The sequence below is a fragment of the Gavialis gangeticus genome, unplaced genomic scaffold (genome assembly GCF_001723915.1).
Source record: "Gavialis gangeticus isolate Ggan-Ray unplaced genomic scaffold, GavGan_comp1, whole genome shotgun sequence".
NCBI lineage: Eukaryota > Metazoa > Chordata > Crocodylia > Gavialidae > Gavialis > Gavialis gangeticus.
In genome coordinates, this window is record NW_017728991.1 from 9515236 (window position 1) to 9524463 (window position 9228).

Sequence of the window (9228 nt, forward strand, 5' to 3'; positions counted from 1 at the left end):
CTGGGACCTCTATGCAAACCCCCCCCCCCCCTTAATTGTCTTCCACCAATATTGAATAAAAAACTAAAAAAGGTGCAGGGATTGCAGCTAGTTATGTACTCCACCAGCTCTTTGCACTCGCCCAGAGGTGTCTGATACTTAATCTGGCCCCTGAGAGCAATACATGAAAATCCCTCACATTAAACATGAAGTTTAATATTATTTTAAATTTTCATTTGTCTCAGCTTTGCAGCTTCATTTGATTTTAAAAGGGAATGAAGGTTGCTTTGTCAGTCAGGTTTGTTGACTAAAAAATGTATTTAGCTCCCCACCCCCCTCCACTAATTATATAAGCTGTAATATATTCAAGAGCAAATAAACAGAATGGCACATCTGTTTCTAGATGTGGTGCCAGTCTGGAGCTTTCCTGAACACAAACATCCTAAGGAGAGGTTTTCAAACCAATTTTATCATTCCTTTAAAGCAAGTAAGGCTGATTGCAAGATTTCTGTTAAAGAAACTATCTTGTGTATACTTGGATGTAAGATAGAATTGCACTTCTTTTTCCTGCAACACAATTGTGCTGTAAATTAGATATATTTTTCCCAGTGGAGATTTTAACAAAGTCCAGCTGGTAACTTCATTAGCTAGGAGACACAACAACATATTTAAGAGGATAAGAAGGCAGATCTCCTTATGATTAGCTTATGTCAAAGATCAGCCAAATGGATTTTAGATATGTCACAACCTTTATTACCTTAAGTTTCTAAAGAACAGTGCGGGCTGAGCAAATGCATACTTGTGTTTGTGGGAAGCTTGCACAGTCAAGGAAACAGTAACTTCAGGTTAGTATTGTATGTATTTAGTCTCACCTCCCAGATGGAAGCCTCTGATGTAGTGTTAAATCACACACATATAGTAAAGGAATGTTGAATAAGCTTAGCAACATAAATCTTTGCTGGTTCATAAGTTTAACCCAGCTGCATCCTCAGAATTGTCCTACTGCACCGGCCCAGCCTTGATTAAATCCTGACTTAGGTTTAGGCCTGCTAAAAAAATCTTGTTTTTGTTGGGGTTTTTTTTTTTTTTTAAATAACTCAGAAAACAAAAAGAGAAAGCAGTGTTAAATGCCATACAAAAGTGTTCATTGGAGTGGGACACTGAATTTGGTTCATCTGTGTAAAAGAGGCGTTCTGCTATAATAATACCTTACTTCTGATGCATTAGTAATTTCCAGGTGCCTCGCTCAGGGAGAACTGCACTGCACATATGGAAAACAAATGCAGAGAGCTGGTGGGACTTGCCTGGCATTACTCAGCAGGCCAGTGACAGCTGAGAATAAATGTCAGGTCTCTTCTGTCCCAATCCCGTGTTCTGTTCTGTAGACTACTTTGACTCATGCTGCGAGAGTACCCCTGGGTTTGCTGAACTAGGGCTCTGTTACCGGGAGCAGTCGAAACCAGGTAAGCTAGATTCTGCTGCATTGTGAAGTTCCACATGCAAATCCTCTCCTCTCCAGGCCTTTCAGTAGGGGGGCTCTAAATGGGCAAGGATGTCCTGGGTCCTGACACCTGGCAGCGAGAGCATCCTATCAGCAGAGGAAAGACTCACACAAGTTCAAAAGTGGTCAAGAAAGCAAGCTCCGATACAGAGGGCCAGGGAGGTAGAAACTCTCCTAATCTATTCACTCTGGAGCAGGAATCCTTATACAGCTGAGACCAATTTTCATGAAGAAGCTTTGTTGTTAAGGAGCCAAATTTACCCAAATTCCTTTCTTACAGAACCTCCATGCTAGAACGGTGTCACTTCCATTTCTTCATCCAAGCAACAACTGACACTTCAAAGGCTGGAGCTGCCTGAGCTGCTGCCTGACACTGCCTCTAGTTGACCAAGGAGCCGTTTTAAATATACACTTCCCCTCTACCCAGTTACTGAGCCAAGTGACTTGTTATGATGGATCTCACGTGGACATGGTAGGTGCATATGCAGAACTTTTCAGTAAATCTCATTTTACTCTTAGCCATAGGTGCTGTGTATTCAGAGGAAAAACATTTCTTACCGCTTTATCTGTTACAATTGCCACTAAAACACTCCACCCTTTTAAGTGAAAACAGCCACTTAGGGAAGTCCTTTCAAAGCAAAGAATTTCCTATTCACAAGGAGTAAACTGATGGTCCCGTTAGTCTTGCTAGAGTATCGTGAGTAGAGTTTCCTGCTTTAAAACCCCGAGCTGGTGTCAGCCAGCCCTGGTATTACTCTGCTGCATGAAAGTACAAAGGCTGAGGATCTGGCCTTGTACTTTCCAGGGATGCATACACTGAACACACACGTGCTTTCAATAGTCTCTGTTTATTTGACTTAGCTGAGTTTATTTGTTTAAAAAGACCATTTGTCCACTTATATCCTGCTGTAGACAAATATGCTGCCCCTCTGAAGTCTGCAGGAGTTTTGCCATTGGCTATGGAGTCAGGTTCTATCTGGAGGTGACCTTTTGATATACTGTAGGCTTGTTTGTGCTCTGTTATTCTGAACATGAATATATCTCTTCTGACATTGTCAAGCCCCATGTGAAGCACCCATGTGATGTGCTGCTTAAAAAGTAGGCTTATATGGGACCAGAATGGAAGCAGAAGAGCCAGGATTCTTATAACGGGCAGGAATGGCCGTTAAAGGAAATGCATATTAAATGCTTTTAAAATGAACAAGTACGTTACACGCTTGATCCAAAGTGCCTTCGAGTCATTGGGAGATTTCTTACTCTTCTGTGGGCTTTGGCTAAATTCCCAGCTGTTACAGTGCACCTGGTAAAAAAAATAAACACTTCAACATTACATTGGGAAGTCATTTCACTTTTAAAAAACATGCTGAGAACATCTAAGGCAGAGTAATTTTTTTTTAATTGTTAAAGTAAAATTAAAGGTTCTAGTACAGTGACTTGAGCTAAAAGATGGGATGATGAGGCAAACTCCCCCTGCCCTGCACCTTTGCAGTGGCTTTCAGGAGTATGAAGTGGGTACACTATGGCACCTTTGTGGTTCAGAAGTTTCACAACATTTTGTCCATTCACATCACTGCAAGAAGGGCAGAGCGATGGAGAATCAGGTCCCACTCCCAGTCAAAAAAAGATAAATCATTGGTCTTCTAGCCCTGCCCGTAGTTCTCCTGGCTTCTTTCAACAGTGGCAGGTGTTAAATCATGGTTTAAAGTTCTAAGAACAGAGCAACAATATCTAGAGTGTCGCCAGACGTGGTTGATGAACAGCATCTACAGCAACGGTGTACCTACAATGCTGTTGTCTTTTATTATCTAGGAGTGGAGTCCTGTGTCTTCCTCTGAACAAACCCAACCTCTTCCAACTCCTGTTGTTGTCAGTGGGAATTGAAGGAGCTTTGTATTTCCAGGAGTTGCTAAGCACCATGGGGGATCAAGCATGCTGCGTAACAACAATACGTGGCAGTGTAAATGGTCATTCCCAATGCTTTACTGTAAGGCTCTTCAAGGTTGGCCAAGGCAGAACCTCTGTCTGAACTTGCCTTCCCTCCCTGGAACTTAAGAAAATTTCTGACCAAGCTCTTCACAGTTCTTCCATGTAATCCCGCATATAACCTGGTGTGCAAGTAGCATCTTTCTAAAGTCTTTAAGAGAACACAGGAAGTCGTATAGTCATACACGATATCCAGAGCCATAACAGAGTGCTCTCCATCATACTGTTAGCAACAGAGCATGAACGTAGAGGAAGGAGAAGCAGAATGAAAGGAGCAGATGGCTAAACCCCTAGTGACGCCTGCAAATGTATCTTGGGTATATGTGTCCCCAAATATACATATTTTTTCAAACCTTAAAGGAATAGCTGCAGCATAAAAATTACTCTGTGAGTATTTGTTAATATGTATCTTGCATGAGCCAAGTTCTCTTCTCCTATAACCTGCAAGAGCAGAGATTTTGCAGGGTCAGTAGTAACACGCGGACATTTCTGTTATTTAGAGAGAGGAACACTAATTTCTCCATTCCTTGGCATTTGCCTGAGATTGGCAAAGGAGCTTAAAGAAGTCAAGTGATCAGCTTTCACTTAACTCCCATGGGTTCCTTGGCAGCCCCAACTGCTGTCTAGTAAAACTCATCCTTACATGGTCAGTTGGATCCCAGTCTTGAAATAGTCTTCATGAAAACAGGTGCCTGTATATAGCCCCATGGATTTTAGTGGAACTCCACAGACCGTGAAGGGGTGAGTGAGCCACATTGTAATTGAAACAGGAGCACGTAAATAAAACCACAAAAAATGGCAGGGAAGAGACCCTAAGGACGTGTGTAGGTCCTGAAACCATTATTTCATTAAACTGTCTGGGTAGTGAGTTGATGGTCTCCCACTAAGGGCTGCTGGGCAGTTTAATAATATTAAATAGAGTTTTTACAAGAGCCTATGACAGTTTGCATTTCACCTTAATCCCATAGGTCCTTTTAAAATAAATCCCAGCCCAGATGTATTGAAATCCCAGTAGGCAGATAAGGCAGGATTACAGAGGAGGCCAGTTCCATGCTGCATTTGCCTGTGGGGTATATAGAAACATCTAATCCAGACACCTTTTCCTAGATTGACTTGAAAGACTGTTCAGTTAGTATCGGCAGTAGATTACTGATGGGCTTCCTGGGTGGCAATTCAGAGGTGTCAAAGAGGAGGGATTCTGGGAAGAGTTAGATGGGATTGAAATACAAGCAGCAATTTGTCTTTCTTGGCACTTCGGTTCTGCAGAGATAGGCACCTTACAAGCTGTTATTAATCATAATAGCTCTACATTAATCCTCACTACTTCACTAAGGATTGGAGTCCTTCAGCGCTGGGCAAACCAGAAACAAGGAAGAGAGTTCCTGTTCACAGGCTAGAACTTGTAATGGGACCTGAGAGAATTGAATGCCCAATTTCCATTGTAACGAAATGGGATTTGGAAGCCTGAGTCCCATTACATTTTTCAGAAAACCCAGATACAATATGTATGAACTTGCTAATATTCCCATGCAAATTTAACTTTACTGTGGGTGCATCTATATAAAATGTCTTAATGCACAGTGGACTGTTCTACTGTGCATCAGTATGTCACAGCAAAAACCATGCTACTGCACAGTAGAATTAGTCTGCTGTGCATTAAGCGTCACAAAACATGTTCGCTTTTGCTACTGTGCGTTAGCACAGCTACTGCACCTTTATCTAGCACCTCATATTAGAGATACTAAACTTAATACACAGTAGCAAAGGCACATTGATGAGTATGTAGACATGTTCTCTGAGTAGTCGACAGTGGGAAAGCCTAGGATAAGTAGATCTATAAACTAGGAATAAATGGGTGATCATCCAAATAAAAAAAAATGTTAAAATACCAAGTGAGATGTTTCATCTCCAAATCAACAGCTTCAAATTTAGCTTCTAAAAGAAGACTGAAAATTGAAATTGGTATAAAGACCATTAAAGACGCATGAGTTTTTGGTCAAACCTTTGTATTTATTTACACTGTGGATATTTTCAAGCTGAGGTTACTCAGGGATGCGTTTAAAATTAATGGGGATTGATATCTAGGTTCCCTGTGCAGGTTTGAAAGTTTCAGCCTTGATGCCTCAGGGCTAGATTCTGCCTCCAGTGAGCATGTTCTTGCTTCATGGGGGGAGAAGAAGGCCTATCCATTAGAGCACTTGGTTTCAGTTCTCTTCTTTGCCACAAATGCAAGTCACTTTTGCCAGCGTCCAAGTAGTTTTCAGAAAGGGAAGGGGGAAAGGAAGTGGAGGGAGTTCTGTTTGGGGGTTTCTCAGCCCCAGCTGGAGGGTGGGGGCAGGTGTATTGGAGTCTCCCCCCCAACTCTGAGGTGGGGTCCCCAATTCACCCATCCCACCCTTCAGCGCTGGCTGGGGGACCCCTAGAAGAGCTCCCTTTGCACCCTCCCATTCTGAACTGGGAGGGAGGAGGGGCTGGTACTAGGGGAAATCAACTGCAGGCTGCAGCCAGCAGCTAGATACCCCTTCCCCCTGGAACCAACTGTGAACTTCTGTTTGGTCCGGGGGGTTGTTGTAACCCAGAAAGCATCCTGAAAAGTGTTCACAGGTACAGCAGGGAGCTGCACTTCTGTCTGCTCTCCTTAGTCGCCCTGTGCTGCTCTTCCCTGTAAAACCTCAGTGAAGTGCTGTCCCAAGTCCCAGGCATGCTGACAATAACTACATTAAAACCAGAGAGGCCACCTGAAAGAAGCACTACCACTCTGAACTGATTTCATGTTCAGTGGGTACGTGAGGTCTAGTTGGCTCTGAGCATCGGGGGTTGAAGCCAACATTTCTTGTGCTCACAACAACCTACTGTCAAAGAAGCTGTGATCAAAAGTGATTCTTTCAGCCAATATACATGTCACCTCCCAAGAGACAGGTGTGTTACATGCAGTTATGCAAGCTTCAATGCTTAGTGTTATGAAACTGCAGATAAATACTTGGTATTGCTCAGTTGGTATATTCCCTGGTGACATCTGCTCATCTGGATGGTGCTATGCTATTTATTATGTACTAGGAGAGAACAAAGACCTGGAAGAAAACTGTGGGGAAAAAAAAAGGATGTGAAATCTCATGGTTTATAAAGCCTTTCTAAATATTGCACAGGTCAGACTGTAAAGAGCTCCCTGGAGTTTGTATCCATTCTTCCCTATTTATTAAATACAGTTAATTATAAAGAATTGGATGACAAAAAACATTGGAACATCAAGTTGTTGTTTTACTATTTGCTATTTTGTATTTTAATTTTAAAAGAAATCTTGATGCTGCCTCTATTTTGGGTGAGATTCATTCAACTTTTCCTCTTCATTAGAAACACTAGGCCTACCAGAGTTTAAACAGATGCTTCGCTCTACATAGGCAGGTCACTAGTCCATTGGATTACCACAGGCTTTATGCTAAACACATGCTTAAATCTTTGCAGGACTTGGGTCTAAATATGATTAGTACAGGTGAGCACTATAGTAATGCCAGTATATTAAAATATGGCTGTATCTTTCTACACCTTTTTTACTGTGGCATGCAAGCAAAACCAGAGTGTTTTCGTAGCTCTGAGAGTCAGGGTCTGTGCAAATGTGTACATAAGCTTAACATCAAACATAAGCCCATGAAAATCAATTCTAAATCACAGCAATAAGCAGGGTGATGTGTGTGTTTAAAACTAAGGCCAAGGATGAATCTTTGCCAGGTAAGGACCTGTGTTTGCACAATGCGTAATCCTGTGCATGTGTAAGCCTGACTGGGACATCGTTAATTAATCATTAACTACTTGTCACTTGAATACATGCATCTTCTTTCCACAGCAGAAGGCCTTTTCAGCAGAACTTGGCCTAGACTAAGAGCTCACTAAGGAAGACAAGAAGTAGACGATGACAAACGAGCCCATTAAAGAGTTGCTGGGAGCTCCCAAGTACCCTGAACCCATCACAATGGAGAAGAGCAATAACAATGAATGCGTGGTGACCACGGTCCCCTTGGTCAGCGAATGCCAGCTGACAGCAGCAACGGGAGGGGCAGAGCTCTCTTGCTACCGTTGCACTATCCCCTTTGGGGTGGTCATCCTTATAGCAGGGGTGGTGGTCACCGCCGTGGCATACAGCTTCAATTCCCATGGATCTGTCATCTCGGTGTTTGGACTGGTCCTTTTGTCCTCAGGACTGCTTCTCCTGGCTTCTAGCGCCGTGTGCTGGAAAGTCAGGCAAAGAAATAAGAAAGCAAAGAGACGGGAGAGTCAAACGGCACTTGTGGCGAATCAGAGAACCTTGTTCGGTTAAAGACGACCAGGAAAATCCCGGAGAGGAGAGATCTCTTGTGTCTGTCTGACTATTTATTCATGAGTTGGTCTGAGGGATTATTCTTCACAATGGAAATAGATGGGATGGATAGAGAGAGAGACTCTAGGAGCATCTCCGAAATTGGTGGTTGATATGACTGAATGATATTTCTTGCCAAGACAGGGAAAGAAAAAAATTCTCTTCTCCACCCCCCCACCCCCCAACCAATTCATGGAAAATGATTTCATCGTAACGGCAGTCCAGAGCTGTAGTCAGCGCTCTGAGGATAGGGGAGAAAGTGGGGCCCTGTGAAAATGAAGAAAACAAGCTGAACTGACCTGATGGGACAAAACCTGCTTAAAAATAATGCATGCTTGTGAGGGGTGGACTGAGAGAGGACAGATTACCGTCGCACATCTGGCCAGATTGCCTTTGATTTATATTGTTCCCTGAAACAACAAACAAGCAGACAAAAACTGTGATTGCTTCATAAACCGATTCTTGGATCTTGGGACATCTTTTGGGTTTGTTCCAATGATTTTATCTGTGGTACTTTTTTCTTCTCTTTTAAACAGACAGTAATATTAACTTGTTTTACTATTGACTAGATGTAGGTAGCTATTCATAATATTTGTCCAACATAAATAACAAGGTATGAGTATAGCTTAAAAAAAGAAAGTGAGACTTTTTTTGTAAATTAAAGTGGTTCGATTTAGCACTTTTGAGGATTTTGATATAAAAAAGTTGTATATTTCATTAAAATAATAAACATTCAGTGCTGCTAGAGCTTTAGAAATTCTGGTATTGTTCATTGTCATTTGGACAACTTCAACTCCAATTCTTTTTACTTCACATATGGTGCTTTACGAGCTCCTGAGGATATTCCTTTATTGAGCAACAGCATTTTCAAATGCACAACTTGGCCAATCTGCGCTGCATGTTCAGACCATGTATTTGATTTGATGCCCTATTGTTTTCACATCCTTGTTAAATATTGATGTACTGGAGGACGGTTAAGGCAGATAGATGTTCAGTTGGATGTACAAGCCAACTGAGGTGGTGAATGATGAATGATTGATAGGATCATTCATTAGAATAACATCATGTGAGCATGAAGGTGACATCACTTGAGCAGAACATAATTATTGATCTGTTTAACAACACAGTGCAAACATTTGCCATCGGTTGTATGTTAATGCCTACAAGTAGATATACTGATATCATTGGATCTGCACAGTACTGTGCCTCAGACTGTATGTCTAGTGGGACCCAGAATTTTTTTTTAAGTATCCTTTTTCTAGTATCTTGAATTGCTGAAAAGTTGGAGGATGTTCGCAAAGAGGAAGTTTCTATTTCTGAAAGTTGTACAGACAAAACTTAGAAAATACGATAGACAAGATATGGCCTCATTTACCAAGGCACACTCTTCAAAATTGCACAGGGAAACACGGTT

General features: G+C 41.9%; 1 protein-coding gene across 3 annotated transcripts in view; it reads left to right on the plus strand.

The window, feature by feature from the left end:
* TMEM100 (transmembrane protein 100) overlaps positions 1-8567 on the plus strand; it is a 10213-nt gene extending 1646 nt beyond the window's left edge. The window contains exons 1-3 of one of the 3 annotated variants that reach the window (XM_019517204.1): positions 1118-1442; positions 1761-1952; positions 7305-8567. In XM_019517204.1, coding sequence (XP_019372749.1) covers positions 7371-7775 — 405 coding nt within the window. In that variant the 5' untranslated portion in view covers positions 1118-1442; positions 1761-1952; positions 7305-7370 and the 3' untranslated portion in view covers positions 7776-8567. Of the gene's footprint in view, positions 1-1116; positions 1953-7304 lie in introns of those variants that run through there. The other 2 variants (XM_019517213.1, XM_019517222.1) reach the window with 2 other exon arrangements.
* The last annotated feature ends 661 nt before the right edge of the window (positions 8568-9228 follow it).